Below are 18671 nucleotides of genomic sequence, written 5' to 3' on the forward strand. Positions count from 1 at the left end.
TCAGAAAAAATGAATCATAATTCAGTCTCTCTTGATATATTACGTCGATCATCAGCGTTCGAATCACGAAAACAGTCTCTTTTTTTCATACAAATAAATTATAATTCAGTCTGTATCACAATTTTAATTGGATTGGCAGTATTCATTGATAGCAATTCCAAGGGAAGAAGAACTTGCCACCCTCTGTTGCATTCTCTCAGTCAGCCTCAGTCAGTAGATAAGACTGTAGAGCAAAAATGAGACCGCAGCAAAATAGCTTTTCACAACCACATTTTTCGTTGCATCAGGAAAATACAGTTTCATCTTTCCCTACATAATCTCGTTGATGAACTGTTCAAGATGACCAGAGTAGCCACACCACAAGCTCTGACTTACTCTGATGGAAACCATGGCTAGAAAGACCTTGACACAACCAGGAGCTACTTGGCTCCTGATTACAATCTTGACTGACTCTGATGGAAACTATGGCTAGAAAGACCTTGACGCAACCTGTGGCTACTTCACTGGCTTCAATGCTGCATTGTATCAGTGGCCACCGGCGAGACCTGAAGTGGCGAAGTTGCTCCTCGACAGTCTTGGGAGCATGAAGAGTCCGACGAAGCCAGAGACGAAGGCGATGGCGGATGCCAGAGCAAAGGCAGGAATATTTCCTTTCCCAAACAGGGCGTCCCATGGGCCTGCACTTAGTGCTATGATCACCTGAAACATCAGAAGCCATCAGGTGTTAGCTGCATCCGAATCATACATCAAACTATTCTGATGCTTTCGGCAAGAAAGAAATCTGAACTATGTCGAAAACATGCCTGAGGAATTACGATCGAGATGTTGAGAACTCCAGTGCAAAGTCCTGCAAAATAGCCAAACATGATGAGTACCTAAGACGTGAACATGAACAAGGTATCGACATCACGAACGTAACCCAATTCAGCTAACCTTGGCCACCGGTACCCTTGTCGACAACCAGCTGAGCTGCAACAGCGAAAGGAACACTGAAGAGAACCTGCACAAGAGCAGCAGTAAGAGGAAGCTTAGTGTTTGGAACCGATGGGTAAATGTCGGTAGAAGCATGGGGAAAATGATGCTCACAGCCAGAGGGACTCCGAGCACTGCAAATAGAACCAGAGCCGTGGCTCTGACACCGCTATCTGCTGTGATCGCTTGCTGAATCGAACCATTGAACTCTTTCGAGGACCAAACGCTTACGACTGCGGTGGCAGCCATGCAGACAAACACCATGAAGTTGCTCGCCGCCCAAACCACTCTCGAACCCACCTTTCGGCACATTGGCTCGATCAAGAAAGAAGTAACACCCAGCACGATCTGCGAACAAGTGCACAATTTGGATCAGCAATGTTGTTGGTGAAAAGGAAGTAAATAGGCAGCTATTTCGATTCCTCTCACCGAATTCAGCAGCAAACCAAATGCTCCTTGTCTGACGCCTCGGTTGTAGGCATCGATCTCGGCAGTGGTTCCCTTCGGATTCCCATGATAGATTTCCCGGCCCATCCAATCGGTGTCGTAGAGGATGAAGGGAAACCATGACAACTGCAAGCCACCAAGAAACAGCAAAGAAGTTCAAGGAGCTCATCCACAGAGATCTCAAGCTCAAATCCAATGGAGTTGAGTGCATACCCAGGTGAGGGAGGTAACAAGAAGCACCGAAGGCATTCCAGGAGGTAAATTCTTGAAGGCCTTGAAGACAGCAAGAAAGCTGGCACTTGGCTCGCCCTCACTGGGCATCAGTTCTTCCTTGGAGTCGACTCTTGCAGGGGCTTGAGGGTCTGGCGCAGGTCCACTCAGAGGAACTTCTTTGGCAAAGATCAGCGTCACCGTCAAACTGATGATCAGAAAGAACTGTTTCCAGTGGAGAAGAGTGTGATCAGGGAGTGACAAGCATGAACACGAAGCTTAAGGTGAATTTAGGACACAGAGCAGAGGAAAGGACGTACCACAGCGATAATGAATGCCGCCTTCAAGTTTGCACAGGCTTCACAGCAAGCCCTCGTCATCAAGAATGGAAACCACCTACACCAACATTTACAGAAGGCAGATTAGTCTTTGTTGGAAGTCATCTATCAGTCAGGAACGTGATGATGAGCTGAGCAAGTAGGCCAACGTACCTGTGCCAATTTCCGGTAGAACCTGAAGAGTATCCCAGAATATTTCCCAGAGCCATCCATGAACAGAAGATAGCATTTGCTGCACTGCATCCATGATGACCTAACAACACAAGGAAGGTTTAGCGATTGTTCATGAAGCAGAAGCTTGATCCTTCTTCCAGCAGCAGAGCAAGACATGCATGTAAGGATTTTTACCTGAGAGATCAGCCATGAGTGCCCGAGCAGGACCCTACGATGATCATATGTTGGTGAGACTCAAAATTCAATAAGAACGTGTTAGGATTGATAAGTATTTTTAGGAGTCTTAATTATATTTAAATTAGTTGATAGGATTTTAACTAAATTAAAATTTCTTAGTGAATTAGGGTTCGTTCATATAAATACAATATGTGTCTTGACGAAAGGACAAGCTCTAAGGGTTCTAAAAAAGGTTGAGAGAATTCTTCATGAGAGGAAAATAAGAAGAGTCATATTTGAGTTGGCATAATTGAAGGATCTTGTATTTGATCTCATATATTTGCTAAATCATATTAATCTTGTATCAACTTTCTAGTATATTTTTTTTATTGTTAATCTCTAGATGTTTTCTTTTGATTTTCAATTTTTTTTCTTCCCCTCCCAACAAGATGAACTCGAAGCATCGAAGATCACAACAAAAAACAAGAAGACTTACTTGAACTGCATTGTTGGAGAAATCCAGCAACCAAAATCCAAGAACATAAATGATGGCTGCATGCCATCGAGCACCACGATAAACACTACAGTGTTTCTTTGTATCGCCAAGTGCATATCCTATATCAGAAGAAAACCCTACCACGAGCACCTGTAATAGTGAAATCCATGTAAGAAAACAACGTACGTGTTTATGATACGAGAGAAGGCTTGCAAGTCCATATATATATATACATATGTATATATATATACATATGTATTATATACTCACAGCAATACATATCAGACAACATCCAACAAATATGAAGGGTCTCCTTCTTCCAAATCTCGACCGACATCTGTCACTCCACAGACCAACACAAGGCTGAACCTGTTCGCCAGATACATGATATAGATCGATGAGCAACATGAAATGACTATAGATAGAGGGAAATTAATGAGATCGATGGAACACTTACTATGAAGCCTGCGACAGGGCCACAAAGCCATATGATAGAGGAAAGAGCATGAGAGAGGCCCAACGTCTACACCAACAAGAAAAAGAAGATTCGTCCGTTAATAATTGAGATCGATATAATTTTGAAATAATTTTTTTCATCAATTTTTTCGAACGCAATAAAATTTTAAACTCGTGTGATTAATTCATCTCCTGACATCGTTTCCTAAATAAAATTAATGTGAAAACATGGGATCTTTGTCTATCATGGAAGATCGTCTTGAGATCAGCACATGATCTGATCCGGTGGTTTTCACATGTGTTGCCTCCTTCCATATGCTTTACATACCATATAAGCCAAAGAGGAAAGGATTTAAGTGATGTACATGTAGGAGGGGTTTTTTACAAAATTGTATCACCTCTTATTTCATACTATCATCTAAAAAAATAATAAAATATAATTTTACTAAATATAACTCCTCAATCATCAATTATACTCTTATTTTTCACAACCTCTAAACTACTGTTACTTCATGTAACTCATTTTATGATCAATTATCCCCGTGAGCATCGACATTGAAACCTAGGTATGTCCCCTCCAACCATCTTCAACGATTATGAGGATAATAATAATAATAATAATTATTATTATTATTATTATTATTATTATTATTATTATTATTATTATTATTATTATTATTATTATTATTATTATTATTATCATAATCATAATATTATTATTAATATTAAAGAGAAAAAAAAAGGATCATATGAAAGGAGTCAAAAGAGTGTTAGAATTAAGTGATAAGTTGATGACATTTAAGTTCATTTGCATAGCAATATCTTAAGAATATTAAATATTTTAAAATGAGATTGTAAATAGCAAAATGAGGGTTGCCAATAGAAATATTCTTAACTAGTACTCTTTCTCCTCTTATCGAAATACCAAAATAGGATTTTAGCTTTATTTCTCTCATTCTTAATCATATTCTAAAGGGATGACAAATCTATTTCTTATCAAAATACCAAAAATTAAAAATTCACTCAAATAATAGAATGATATATGAAATTCCAATAACAATACTTAATCTAGCCTTATTGAATAGTAAATATTTTTATATAAAATAAGAAGTATCCAACTTTTTCTAATTTGATCATAAATTCTCATAATTGATTGACCTCTTCTGAGTCTAAATGATTGATGATTTACTCGATATGTCTTACATGAAACAAAGGATATCTCCAGGGAAAGAATGAATAAGATTTAATTTTCTAAATTGTCAAATTGAGAATTCTCACTATTTCTTAAATTCAAGGATCAAATTCAATTTGATGAGATCTTTCACTCACATTTGCTAACCTATCAAATGAATATAAAGGCAACGTCTCGAACTAACATCAAACATGAAGCATGGTGGAAATGTCTGCATGCACGCGTGTACGCATGCAAAGTAGTTGAAGATTTGTGTTTCGTCTCGAAGAAACATACCTGAATATAAGGTGTGAGGAGGGACAATTGAAGTGCCCACCCATACTGCACCCCGCCAGCAACCATACACGCGAGGAAGAGCCTCACCAAGCTAATTGGCTTAGGCGTATGGCGAGATTGGGAAGAGGTAGCGACAATGCTACTATCCACGTTGCTAGCCTCCACGATCTCTACATCCTCACCATGCCTATCTTGCCTGACCACATAGATCTCTGTCTCGTGTTCCCTTTGTATTTCCATTGACCACCGATCACTTATGTTGTAGAAAAAGATAATTTGATGGATATATCTCATCATAACTAAGGGGAGGACATATTTATAGTTTCGAGCCGCGGTGTGATGTTCCTTAGGAACACCCATGACTTGCACTTTTGGGTTAATGTCGGTGAAATTATGGGATCTAGAGTCCTTCACGTAAGTGGTTTAGTTTAGTAGGATCCATAAGAAAATCATTCAAATGATGATTCTTAAGGAGATAATTCAATTTAGGACTTTTTAGGAAATGATTCAAATCAAGATTCTTATGAAAACTATTTCATTGTTATTAAACTAAAACTTTTTTCGCTATTATTAAACTAAAACAACTCAAATAAGGATTAATAAGGAAACCATTCAAATGATGTTTTTTAAGAAAATAATTCAAATTATTTTTTATGAAATAATTTAAATCAAAATTCTTATGAAAATTATTCTGTTGCTACCAAATAAGAATAACTCAAAAAATGATTCATAAGGAAATCATTCAAATGATGATTCTTAAAGAAATAATTCAAATTAGGATTTTTATGAAATGATTTAAATCAGTATTTATATGAAAATTATTCAAAATTGAGATGAGGTCTTATAGGAATTTGAATCTAGATTCTTATGAAAGTTTTTCAAAATTTAAATAATGATTTACGAGAAATTTCTCAAATCAAGATTATTAGGAAATTATTCATAATTCAAATGAGGATTTATAAGAGATAAATCAAATCAAGAATCTTATGGAAATTATTTAAAAACTCACAAGAAGTTAATTCGTGGAATATCTTGGGTGTTTAACCTTCAATAAGAACTTGAAACTCATCTTGATAGGCCTTCTATGCTTTGAAGAGATCAAAGTCATAGTAGCAAGAGAGATTATCTTCTCGAAGATGATTCCTATAGACAATGACGTCTAGTAGTCTACGATTATCTCCCTTAACTCTGACTCCTATATTAGTATTGAAGATCTAGATTACATTCAGTACGAGTACTTTATTCCACTTGATTTTGAGCTTATAGTTATTCGGCCTAGTGATTAACCCTTTTACATCAAATCGCTACTTTTGCACTTACTAGATGCATTGAAGGTAAGGTTTTAGTCTCCTCTCCATTCTTTCTTTGTCGATATCTCCTAGACATGAGAGATCACACTCGCTCAATTGACATCAAATTCGTAGAACTATCTTATATTGTTGGTCCGAGAGTGTCACAGTCTTGATATTATCTTAATGCTGACTTTATTGTATACACAATATAACGTGTGATTCAAGGATTTAGTTTATTTCCTTTTAACTCAAAATGGTTGCATGGTCTAGGAGCTTTGAGCTTTAACAAGGGCTAGAAGAAAAGTTTTTTTTTGTGTTTCTTCGATGAAGGCTAGTATTCTAGCCATGCCCTAGGCTATCTAGAAATTCGCTAATGCCTCTTCGAGGCTAGCCATAGCCATGAAGAGACAATTCACTTGAATATCTCAAGCTTCATCTAAGTCTATTATCATTGTTGAAATGAGTGAGCTTATAAAGGTTAAACTTAGAGCCGTGCCTCATACTCAATAATCAAGGCACCTTATCTTTGTTTTTTAAACATGGTTTTCTTTCTAATTATAATTCGATTATATTTTTTTTATATATGTAAATCTTATTGAAAGACTTTCTTGTGTCATCGATAAAAGAAATGGTAACAAGAACAAAAGAAGGCTTTTCTTGGGTTATGAAGAGACAACAATAAGGGCAACAATATCAATGAGAGCAACCGAGGGTATTGTCTAGCTCTCAAATTGGCCAGCCATTAATTTCAAAAGAGAAGAGGCAAGTGTTGGCATTAACCCTTAATAACAATACACCCCCTCCCCCCCACCCAACCCAAGGTATTTCTGCTTTTGCCATGGGGGAGGAGAGAAGATAACCCGACACTCTCAATTTATCATTGGAGTGATACAAAACACTCTCCTCGGCTAATTAACCACCCCAACTTATTTGTTCATATATAAACTTTATTTCATTGATTGGGAGAGAATCGTGTGTTAGACTTCAAGTCACTAGCTTGAGTTGATGGATGATAGGCCAACATAGAGACTCTTAGTGGATTGTCATCTAATGAAAATCTCATTACAAGTCATGTAGTGGAATCAAGGGGTGATGCACCTAGCCTCACAAAATAGCTATATGCTACATATATCAAATCTATGTCCAACGAGGCCTACAAGCAATTGGTCATGGTGAGTATCCAAGCTTGCAGGTTTACTGTTATTGATTTAGTGTTGACTCTTACTTATACACACTTTAATTGCATGGTCACCACCTCATGATGGTGATGCTGAACTAAAACTGTAACTCCTTGTCTACCATGATAGTCCTTTTTGTCAATGAGATATGTTTTAGAATAAATAGGTTTAGACTGATTGACTCATGGAAGACATGGCTTGATTGGAGGAGACTAATCAGGTGCAATCAAAGGCATTCATAATGAGCCTCTCTGAGCTATTATATTAGTTGGAGATAGAGCAGTGATTATTGGAGAAATCTTGCAAGGATAAAAGATAACTTATTGAGATTATCTCTACACAATAATAGGATAATTTCACCCTCGTCCAATAGGTTGAGGAGTTGACTTGATGACTCCAACTGAAATAGGTTCTTTGCCTTCAATATGAAAGGAGGCTACTAAGTATTATGTGTTACTATGCTAGATTTTAATATGATTGATTATGGATATCAATTGCAATCTCTCAAGTTGTCTATGGCTACTCGGGTTTAGTGGTCTTTAAAGACCTTAGCGATCGGCACTCCAATGACAATGGAGGTCATCCTCTATATGATTGACGACATCGATAACATCATCGAGAGAAACTCAAGTTATTTCTTAGCCCTCAAATTGGCCACTCTTCGATGCTAAAAGAAGAGATAAAATGATTGACAAATCAACACCAACCCCACCCCCCGACAAGGGAATAACAAGAGGAGGATAAATGAAAGCCCCAACTCTTAGGACAAGGCAAAGCAAGGCATTTTTACTTTCTTCATTAGGGAGGCGAGAAGATGACCTAACACCCTTGATCCATCATCAAAGCGATGCAAAACACCATCCTCGATTAGTCAACCACCCTAACTTGTTTGTTAGTATATGAACTTTGTCCCATTGATTGGGAGAATTTCATGTGTTAGATTTCGAGTCACTAGTTTGAGTTGATGGACGACTCCCTTTGGTCAATATAGGGGCTCTCAATAGATTGCCACTTGAGGGAGATCTCATTGCAAGCCGTGTAATAGAATCTAGGGGTGATGCACCTAGCCTCACAAAATGACTATATGCTAGGGATATCTAATATATGCTCGATGAGGCCCATAAGTAATTGGTCATGGTGGGTATTCATACTTATAGGCTTGTTGTTATTGGTTTAGTGTTGGCTCATACTTGTGCATGATTTAATTATAAGGGCAACTCTATAGCTATCATGATGGCTCTAATTCGAGAATGAAATATATTTTATAATAAGTAAATTAAGGTTGATTGACATATAGAAGAGATGACCTGAAGGAGCCTAATCGAGTACAATTGAAGGTATTCATGATGAGCATATTTGAGTTGCAATATTTGTTAGAGGCAAAGCAACAATTGCTGAAGAATTCCTATAAGGATAGGAGATGACTTATCAAGATGACCTTAGAACTATAATGAGACAATTTTGCTCTCATCCAATAGGTTGGAGAGTTGACCTGACGAATCGAAACAAAAGGGACCCTTTGCTCTCAAAATAAAGCCAAGGGAGTCATCAAATATCGGGTGTTTGTCAAGATCATAAAGGGGTTACTAAGTTAGGTTTCAATACGTTTATATATATATATATATATATATATATATATATATATATATATATATATATATATATATATATATATATATATATCAATTGTAATATGTTATCTATGACCACAATGAGGCTATCCTTTATAGGATTAATGACTTCGACAACATCAATGAGAGCAACTAAGAGTATTGTCTAGCTCTCAAATTGGCTACCTTTCAATGCTAAAAGAGGATAGGTAAACATTGGCATTGACCCTTAACAAACGATTGACAAATCATTTGAAGGAGCCTAATCGGATACAATTGAAGGCATTCATAATAAGCCTCTTTGAGCTATAATATTAGTTGGAGACAAATCAATGATTACTAGAGGAGTCCTATAAAGATAGAAGCTGACTTATTGAGATGATCTTGGTACTATAATAAGATAATTCTACCCTCATCTAATTGGGGAGCTAACCTAACGAGTCTAAGCAAAATAGGCCCTCTGCCCTCAATATGAAGTTGGGGGGTCACTAAGTATCGGGTGTTTATCGGGATCATAAAGGGGCTACTAAGTTATGTTTCAATATGTTTGATTATAGATATCAATTGTAATCTTTCAAGTTATATATGACTACCCGGATTTGATGATTCTTAAAGAACTTAGCAATTTATGCTCCAATGACACTGAGGCTATCCTATATAGGATCAACGACTTTGGCAATATCAATGAGAGTAACTGAGGGTATTTTCTAGCCCTTAAATTAGTCACCCTTTAATGTCTAAAGAGAAGAGGCGAGTCTTGGCATTGATCCTTAACAAGTGATTGACAAATCAAAGGTAGGCGAGTCTTCTTTGGGAACGAGATATGCTTCAAAATAAGTAGGTTGAGGTTGATTGATACATGGAAGAGATGGCCCAATTGGAGGAGCCTAATCGGGTACAATCGAAGATATTCATAATATGCCTCTTTGAGTTGCAATATTAGTTGGAGGCAAAGTAACAACTTATTGAAATGACCTTAGGACTATAATAGGACAATCCTGTCCTCATCAAAGAGGTTAGTGTGTTGACCCAACGACTCCAAGTGAAAGAGGCCTTTTGCCCTAAATATGAAGCCAGGGGAGTCATCAAATATTGAGGGTTTATCGGGATCATGAAGGGATTACTATGCTAAATTTCAATATGTTTAATTATGGATATCTATTGTAATATCTCAAGTTGTCTATGACCACCCAAGTTTGGTGCTCCTTAAAGTCCTTAGCAATCGATACTCTAATGACAATGATACCATTCTTTATAAGATCAATCACTTCAACAATAAGAGTAATAATTAGCTTCGACAGTAAGTGGATGAGTCAAAGAGGTGCCAAGAGTATAGTTGGTGAGGGAGGAAGAAGAAGAAGCTACCAAGGAGGAATTCAATTGGGTGGACAAAGAAGCCATTGTCGATGCTCATGCTGCAGCCGGGTCATGCCCATCAAAGATCTCTTCAATGCTTAAACTAGTAGAAATTTGATGGATTTAGAAATAAAAAGAGATATTGTTTCTTCAATAGATTAAAGGACACACTCAAAAGGACTTTTATAGTTAGCTGGGAGGAATCGTCGAATTGAAGCGGTGATGAATTCGCAAGATGGTTATGTGAAATCATCGGTCATTATTGAAAAATGAAGACGTGTACCAAATCGTTGGACATTACGATTTCAATGCAACAGGCTTTGCTGAAATAGGATGTGAAGCGAAGTGGACTCCTATGCTAGCACCAAGTTGATTGTAGGACGGTCATCTGACTAATGTGTCAGGCTGAAAGGGTATATAATAAGACATGATATGTCATCAAAATTGCCTATATGTGAGAATCCCTTATCACCTATATATTCCAAAGAGATGGATTGATTTTCTCATTTTTCTCACAATTCATTGGTTGATGCTTTCCGTGGAAATGGAGAGTGTAAGAATGGTTACTTGTGCAACATTGACATTGTTGCTGATGAGTCCCTCGGAATGCAGAGCTACAGTGTGAAACAATGCAATGCTAGTCACCATAAGCTGGAATTCAACAACAGTTTCAGCCTTAACTTGGTCACACAGATGGTGGTGTACGGGGACAAGGGCAGTGTGGTTCCTGAACCTACTCTTTATGGACCTTCCCAAGATGCCTAAGGCTGGTCTTGAGGTTGAACAAGAATGGAAGGACAGTGTGGTTCCTGAACCTACTCTTTATGGACCTTCTTTCCAAGATGGCCTAAGGCTGCTCTAGAGTTTGAACCAGAATAAAAGGGCTTCTTCCTCTTGTACTAAAAGAATTGCATCATCATGTCCCACAACTTGTCTTGGGGGTGGGGATGGGGATGGGGGTGGTTAACTCACTCTCTCGAGTGAAACAGTGTCGGAACAAAATGCCAAGGGAAGTCAAGGCTCCGAGCATAAGCAAAACAAAAGATATGAGAGAGAAAGGACTCATGCATGCCATAATACACATAATGATCAATACATCTAAGAATAAGAGGAAGACAATCAAGTAGTGCAAGCTTTAGTAAGATAGAGTACAATACTAAAACAATTTTGAGAATCACTTTGAATCAGTAATCTAAGTGAATCGAATACATCATATTATTTATAATAAAAAATTATATTTGTTTATATTTAAAATTGTGAATAAGTATTTCTTTAAAATACTCTTACATCCTAACATATATATATATATATATATATATATATATATATTATCTATATATAATGTTGTGGCCTTGTGTCTCTTAATGAGCCCAATCATTCCTTTCCTTGTGTATTCTTCTCAATCTCTCTGGGGATTTTTTCCTCTCTCTTTCTATGTCATAAAGCTGAAAGAGACTGTGTCAAAGAGTACGTTTTGAGATGCACCCTCTTCTCCTATGTGCTTACATTCCCTAGGCTTTATCTACAGCCACGGAGAAAAGGATTAAAGTGTGATGTCCGTCCATTAACTCTCACTCGCTATCCTGTTCACTGACTTGTGCATTAATGTAAGCTTGGCCACTAGGTCTTCTCCTCCTCTCTGCTTTACCTTGTTTCTTCTTCTGCCTTTGGATCAGCAAGTCCTCATCAAAAGGATCAAAGGAATGCAAAGCGAACATCTCCAACAAAGCATCGGAATACAAAGCAGGGTGGAAATGCCTTCATGCATGCATGCAGAGTAGTAGTCGACCAAGTGCATACCTGAACGTAAGGCGTGAGGAGGGACAGCTGCAGCGCCCATCCGTACTGCACTCCGCCGGCGGCCATGCACGCCGCGATGAGCCTCACCAAGCTGATGGACTTCGCCGCCCTGCGGGACCGGGAGCAGGCGGAAGCGCCGCTATAGTCCCCGTTGGCGTCCACGAGCTCCACGTCTCCGCCACCATTGACCGCCATGTGCTCCCCCTCCGCCATGAAAAGCACTCGATCACCGAATGCAGATAAAGAATCCGTGGATTGTGGCGCAGAGAGAGAGAGACGGATGTGGTCTCGGCACTGCCGAGGTGAAGAGGATATAAAGTGTCGGAGTAGCGGTGTGGTGTCCCTCGACATCATCTTAGTATCGGCACACCGATTCCGCAACTCGCACGTGTGATTTCCAGGGAGGTGATGTTCTGGCCTTTGTGGTGCTCCACGTAAGCGGTTCCGTTTAGTATAAGAGCGGTTCAAGGATCGCCTGCCGCGGGAAATGGATAAGGATTAGGCGCCGTACTTTTGCCACCCGGCCCACGCCACTTGTCCGTTCCAGCGTTCACTAATCCATCGGGGCCTACTTAGAAATCACCAACTGCATAGCGGATGAGTGAACGGGTAGGAACAAACAAGTGGAAGAAATATTTCTTACACGACAGTCGGAGTGCCCGCAGCGGAGCCGTTCGTTGTTCCGCAGGTGCCAACGGTGTCCTCACCGGTTATGTCGCTCCCCACCATGATCGTTTTGGTCAAAGTCAATAGTATGGACGATCCAGATGAAGAGTGGAGGTGAGATGGACGGTTCCGCTCGCATTCTAGAGTGAGAAAGAAGGTGTCACCGAGTTTGCTTGGAATGTAGTGCTTCATTTCACTTCATAATGGTGGGAAGGAAGGGGGTCATCGCGCAGTCTGGCTTTTGGATAAACCCAAGCATTAACTGCTGTGGCTTGACATTTGCCATGCCGCAGCACTGTGACAAGTGACAGGGGGCAGAGAAACCCTCCATGGCTGTGGATTTCCAGCACTTGGTAGTAGTTGAGCAGTGACGTTGATCGTGAAGTGATGATGTCTTCTTCCTCTGTTATGGCTGAGAGAGTGTTTGAATGCATAGAGGACCAAATGCTTGGGTGAGAAATGCCAGTGTAGCTGAAGGACATGATTTGGCTGCTTGCTCTTCCTCCAAATGACTTATGGTTCACAGCTTTGGACTTGCTTGGAGAAGATGAGCAAATGGTGAGGAACAGAGACAAGAGCAGGTCATGGTCCCTGGTCTATGGACCTTCCCAAGATGGCACTAGGGCTGCCCTAGAGCTTGATCAAGAAGGGAAAGGTTTCCTCTTGTGTTAAAGCAAATGCATGAGGAGGTATTCTAGCGGTGGTCCTGAGGTGGATGAATCAGTTCCTCATGTGAAAAAGTGAGATAACAAAATGACGAGAGTGGCCTGGGCTTACGGCACAAGAAAAGTAAAAGAAATGAGGGATCAAGTAGAAAAAGAGAATGGAAACATGCATGCCAATGCATGCATTGATCATCAATAGGCGTAGGCAGAGCCACAGATGAATATGATCAAGCAGAGCTTAGATATGGTAACGTGGAATGCGCTGTTTGAAGGTGACAACAAGTCATAATTACTTTACGACTGTTACCTTTTCCAGCTTCCAAAACAAATGAGTTCCATTATAACTTTATACAGGCACACATCAACTTGATTCAAGTTACATCTAACAGGGATTGTCATGTCAACCAGCAAACAAATGAAGATGAAACATTGAATTACTGTACAACCAACACAATGTCAACTCTGGAAGAAACAGTATATCTGGTTGTTCTTGGATGTCCATGTTGTGTTACTAAAGCCAAGTGTGCAATTTGTTTCTCACAACATGTTTCCAGAAGTTAAATATGTTAATCCAACCATTTGAAATCAGCTTTGTATAACTTCATGGCACCAGAGTTTCACTTTACTCTGCAGCTGACAGCGTGGAGTAAACTCAAGGATGGTTTCAGCTTTCCTGCAGTCCAAAATTTTCAATGGCTATTAGAGCACTGAAATAACTTGGTCGCCATAGCACGAATGTGCATCACAAAAAGGAAACAGCAAAATGGACTGATCCACTTGGTTACATCAGTCAGAGGAGGAAACAAGTTTTTGCCCAATATTTACATCACATAAACACCTAGCTACATCTTGCATTACATATGCATCTCTAGACAGACTGATTGAAATTGATGCAAACTCAAGTGACGAACTTAACTAAAGAACAAAGAGAGGGTCCACTGATTCTTAATGCGCACATATCTTCATCATCACCTAGAAGAAGAAGAAAATAAAAGTGAATTTCAAGATTACTGGATGACAACATTGTGAGAATCATGAAACTAGTTGTTTGATGGAAAGTTGAGAGGATATTGCTATGTTACATATTATATCCACAACTTTTAGGATGTTTTTCAGCTTACCAGACAAGTTCTAGTTCCAATATCTACCATCATCATCAAAGATCATGAAACTGCCGTTCATCCAGGACCTTGATTCTCTTTCGACATCCATCTCATCAAAGGCCACATGCCTATCGCTCTTTGAGGGGTTTGATTCCTTTTCAGCATCCATCTTATTAGCCCCTGTTCTTGACTCCTTTTCGACCTCCATCTCATCAGAGGTCACATGTTTGTTGCTCTTTGATGACTTCGATATCTTTTTAGCATCCAACTTGCTGAATCTAACATAGCTCTTCCAAGACTTGGATTCCCTTTCTGCCTCACCCATGTCAAAAGTTACATGTTTGTTGCTCTTCTTGGACTTTGATGCGCCTCGAGCCTTCGAAACAGAGAAAGAAAAGAAAGAGTTACCAATGAATTTCAGTGGCCTCAGGAAGATTTAGAGGCATATTAAATTACTTGAGAACAGAGTGAAAAAAGTTGGTGCCTATGCCATTTCATTTGATGCTTGCTGCTACTAGTCAAGAGAAAGAAGCAAATGATGAAGTTTGAGGTGGGACAAACCCCAGTTTTGTGCAATACATGTTAGCAATGGCAAAATACAGATTCTTCTGCATAAGAGAAGCCCCAATGAAAAGTTTAAACAAAAATCCAAAATCGGAAGTGGGTTAGAAATTCCTATAGGAAGTCTGAACTTATTCAGAATTGTGTATATTACGAAAAGAAAAAGGACATAAATTCCTGAAGGCAGCAAGAGTTGCAACAGTTTGGAGGTTGAAATGATGGGGATTTCAACCAAAAAGGATTGAGATATTAGAGTGACTTTGAATTTTAGGTACCTTGTTGATAAGCTTTTCAAATGCTTCTGGTCCATTTTCTTCAATAAATTTCTCTGCAGCTGATAGAACATCATCTGGTTTACTGAAGATACCTTTCTTCTGTGGGACATACCAAATGTTAACTGTCCGTTGATTTAAAACCAGTGGCCTGACGAAATGCTCATAGACATATGCAGCACCATTGAAGTACGGTAAAACTAGCCAGCAGTTGAAAATCAACTTTGCAAAAGGCCAAAATGGAAGCCTACAACAAAACCATAATATTGCAGCTGAAATTTAGTATGTATGGGTCAAGAAAGCTAGGTTCATTTGATTTACGATTTTTTACAATTATTACCATAAATCATATCATGCAAAGGAAAGCCAGAAATTTATAAATGGTATAGGCCACAACATAAAAAGGAAAGAACATAAAGAGAACCCATGTGTGGTTTTATTTAGAAGCCTAAAACTCATTCACCAATCAACAATTTAGAAAATTTCTGAGCCAGCAAGTCTTCATCCAAAAGGGGGAAAGAGTGTTATTCAGTTAGTGAAAATACGTATAGCATTAAATAGAAGAAAAACAGTGATCATAAGTTCCTAGATCTACTCATAAAAACAGCTAAAAAGTTAAATTAATAGATCTAAATACAAAAAGGAGATATTTAGCAACCCTACTATCTCACACCCCACTGTCATTTTTTTTTTCGCACCCTACGATCTTGAATACATTAATCCATGTCCAAAAACTGAGGCATGGTCAAATAATTAGGAAAGATGCTGCATGAAGAGAAAGTAGAGTTCAGTAAGCTGTGAAATAAGGACCTAAACGGATCAAGTTTGTTCTAATGTTAAACAAGGAGTAAGTACAACATGCATAAACATTATTGTTTTACGCTATATGAATATGTTATCATGCATTATCTTGGGCCTGCATACTTGTCGAAAACTATGACTAGCAACTAAATTGCTTAATCGACGACATGCATATACGAATTTGAGATAAGACATGAAGATTATTGTAGCTTGATTGACCCAAGAAGCTGAACAGATTAGAATTTGAAAACAGCTTATCACGGGTCAAGCCACAAATACTTTTTGGTATTAAGAAAATAAAGCATTAGGGAGATAGGGCAATAAAGAAAAAATCAATTTCATCCAGAAAATCATGCCAGGCTACTTTAGAAGAGTAATTACCATTCAATAACTTTTGCAAATGTTAATTCAAAGAGCGTAAGCACGGAATACAACACCCAAAAAGTAAGCCACTGCTGATCGTCAACAGGTGACTTACTTTCTATGGCCTTCACTGAAGCATACCTGTCAAAACCAAAAATTTAAACGCATGCTCATCAAATTAATCTCTAAAACGGCAAATTCTTCTCTCTTTCACTTGGTAGTTCACATTGGTACTTACAATGGGTATACAAGTGTAACTAACGGCCTGCATAAAATACAAAAGAAATGTGTCAGAGTAATAGAACTAAGACACGAGGAACACTTTTCCTAGAAATCTACTGGTAAATGTTCTAAGTAACAAAATTCCTATTGAAAACAGTATAAACAGTTATTGATGTTGATTATCCTCAAGTACTAAGAAAATAGAACATTCAGCCACATCCAACAATGGAATGCCATAACACAGATTCTATCTCCTAACATGTCATCAGATTTGAATTTATCTCAATATTGTTTGCAATTAATCTATTATACTGCTTATGGCTTCAAGCCACAAATACCAACTGCAAGTTTTCCCCCATTTTCATCTCAGGCCAAATCTGAACAATTTGAACATTGTTCCGTATGCAACAACCTCATTTTCATGCTTTGAAGCCAATCTCAAGAAGTTGTATCCATATCACAAAGATAATATAGAAAAAAAAAAGGATTCAGAGTTCAAAGTGACACCAGATATTACTCATAGTTACTGATAATTTCTGGAAGGAAAAACACCAGATTGGCGAAAAAAAGAGTCACAGATGCATTAAAATGATTTAACATTACAAATCAGTTCAATTAGCACAAAGTAGTAAATTAAAGGCCAAAAATGATTCATATAGAGAGAAGTGAAATGGAGCCAAAAATAAATCATCATAATTCTGTAGCTTATGATAAACCGGACAAAGTGGGTTAATCAAGAACAATATACAAAATAAAGGAGGAACACGATACAATGCTTGCATAAGATATCGTTCCCCACAAAAAAGAGAGCAAAACCTCTCTTCTTTCGTCGCCAACAAGGCCTTGTCCTAGTAATTGTTTTCCTCTTCAACATAGAAAAGTGCTATCTTTAGATACTTGTGGAAATGGCGCCCAAGTACTTGTGACCAGGGTAAGTCTTATCTCTAAGAAAAAGGGAAAGAAAAATCTTGACAAGCCCCTTAAGATGCTCATGTACGTAAAAGAAAAATCGTCATTTTGCCAAAAACAGGATCTTTGAATCAAAATAGAGCAACTGAGATCCTAAGGTATCGGAATCCATAAAGCTCCTAAAAGGGCGATGCAAAAAATCACTGGCTCTTGAAGACATTACCAGAAAGAAAGCACTAACTTTTTTCACCCAAGGATTGTTCGTGAGCGTCATTACTTATTTTTCTTGGTTGATTGTGAAGCATGTCAAAAAAATTTCTGATAATTGGTAAAGAAGCTAGCAAGCAATAGACTAACCGACCTAATCACAGTAAAAATTTACAGAAGGGAAGAAGGAGAAGGTGGTGACGAGGTGTAACAACAAAAATTGGGAACGTAAATGGCGATGGAGGGGCATAATCTTGGGAAAGGAATACATACCCAGCAAGAACATCAAAGTTTCGAGCCACAACCCTAAGAAAGGCTCCCGAACCCATGCGTTCCTTCTTTTCTATCCCTCTCACTCGCTGACTTCGTTTCTCCGTTGATCGAGCTCCCGAAGCGCGTGGGAAGCAAATCTCCGTCCCTATCCAGCACGCCCAAAACCGATATTAAGCCACTGAGAAACCAGTCTCTCTAAGGAGATGTGTCCTGTTCGGGCACTGCAGAAGCCTCCGCCAATCAAAATAAAGAAAAATCGAGGTTCGTAATTTTAGTCCGTATGAATGTACCTAACTTTAATTGGTACGATATAGAAATACCGATGATATCCCTAAAATAAATTAAAAATCATCTAAAAATATTTATAAAAAAAAGTTAGAAATAAATATATATATATATATATATATATTCTAATTTTAATAAAAATAATATAAATTAAGAAATAATAGTAATGAATCGCTCTTATGTTAATATTAAATTATCTATAAAAAATTATTTAAATTATTATATTAATTTTTATATAATTTAAACTTTAATACTGAAATCAATCAATAAATATACATGATTCTATTATCAAAAAGAATAATATGACTCCACGAGTAGTAAAATTGTTAGGCCTAATCCTAAAATTGATCTCACGATATAGTATACTAATATGATACAGTGCATACGATGG

The 18671-nt window shown here is 38.2% G+C and overlaps 2 protein-coding genes across 4 annotated transcripts; both read right to left on the reverse strand.

The window, feature by feature from the left end:
• Window positions 1-246: 246 nt before the first annotated feature.
• Window positions 247-12220, reverse strand: LOC135582916 (sucrose transport protein SUT1-like). Its single transcript, XM_018827155.2, has 13 exons — window positions 11954-12220; window positions 3251-3316; window positions 3064-3162; window positions 2794-2943; window positions 2316-2349; window positions 2121-2220; window positions 1950-2025; window positions 1633-1854; window positions 1402-1545; window positions 1087-1320; window positions 934-1000; window positions 804-847; window positions 247-699 (listed from the first exon to the last, which is right to left on the reverse strand). Exons 1-13 carry the CDS (start codon window positions 12164-12166, stop codon window positions 526-528), a joined length of 1623 nt encoding a protein of 540 aa, XP_018682700.2. The 5' UTR covers window positions 12167-12220; the 3' UTR covers window positions 247-525.
• A 1381-nt stretch (window positions 12221-13601) lies between these two features.
• LOC135614652 (HVA22-like protein a) lies at window positions 13602-18212 on the reverse strand. Of its 3 annotated transcripts, XR_010487623.1 has the most exons (7): window positions 17996-18211; window positions 16623-16649; window positions 16403-16525; window positions 15224-15467; window positions 14406-14763; window positions 14201-14256; window positions 13602-13957 (listed from the first exon to the last, which is right to left on the reverse strand). XR_010487623.1 is itself a non-coding variant. In XM_065112234.1 (6 exons), the coding sequence occupies exons 1-5, from the start codon at window positions 18049-18051 to the stop codon at window positions 14416-14418; spliced, it is 798 nt and encodes a 265-aa protein (XP_064968306.1). In that variant the 5' UTR covers window positions 18052-18212; the 3' UTR covers window positions 13602-13957; window positions 14406-14415. The 3 variants fall into 3 exon arrangements, 2 of the variants coding, with proteins under 2 accessions (XP_064968306.1, XP_064968305.1); XM_065112234.1 differs by lacking the exon at window positions 14201-14256 and having other exon boundaries at window positions 17996-18212; XM_065112233.1 differs by lacking the exon at window positions 13602-13957 and having other exon boundaries at window positions 14027-14256.
• Window positions 18213-18671: the final 459 nt, after the last annotated feature.

The sequence above is a fragment of the Musa acuminata genome, chromosome BXJ2-6 (genome assembly GCF_036884655.1).
Source record: "Musa acuminata AAA Group cultivar baxijiao chromosome BXJ2-6, Cavendish_Baxijiao_AAA, whole genome shotgun sequence".
In the NCBI taxonomy this organism is placed as follows: Eukaryota; Viridiplantae; Streptophyta; class Magnoliopsida; order Zingiberales; family Musaceae; genus Musa; species Musa acuminata.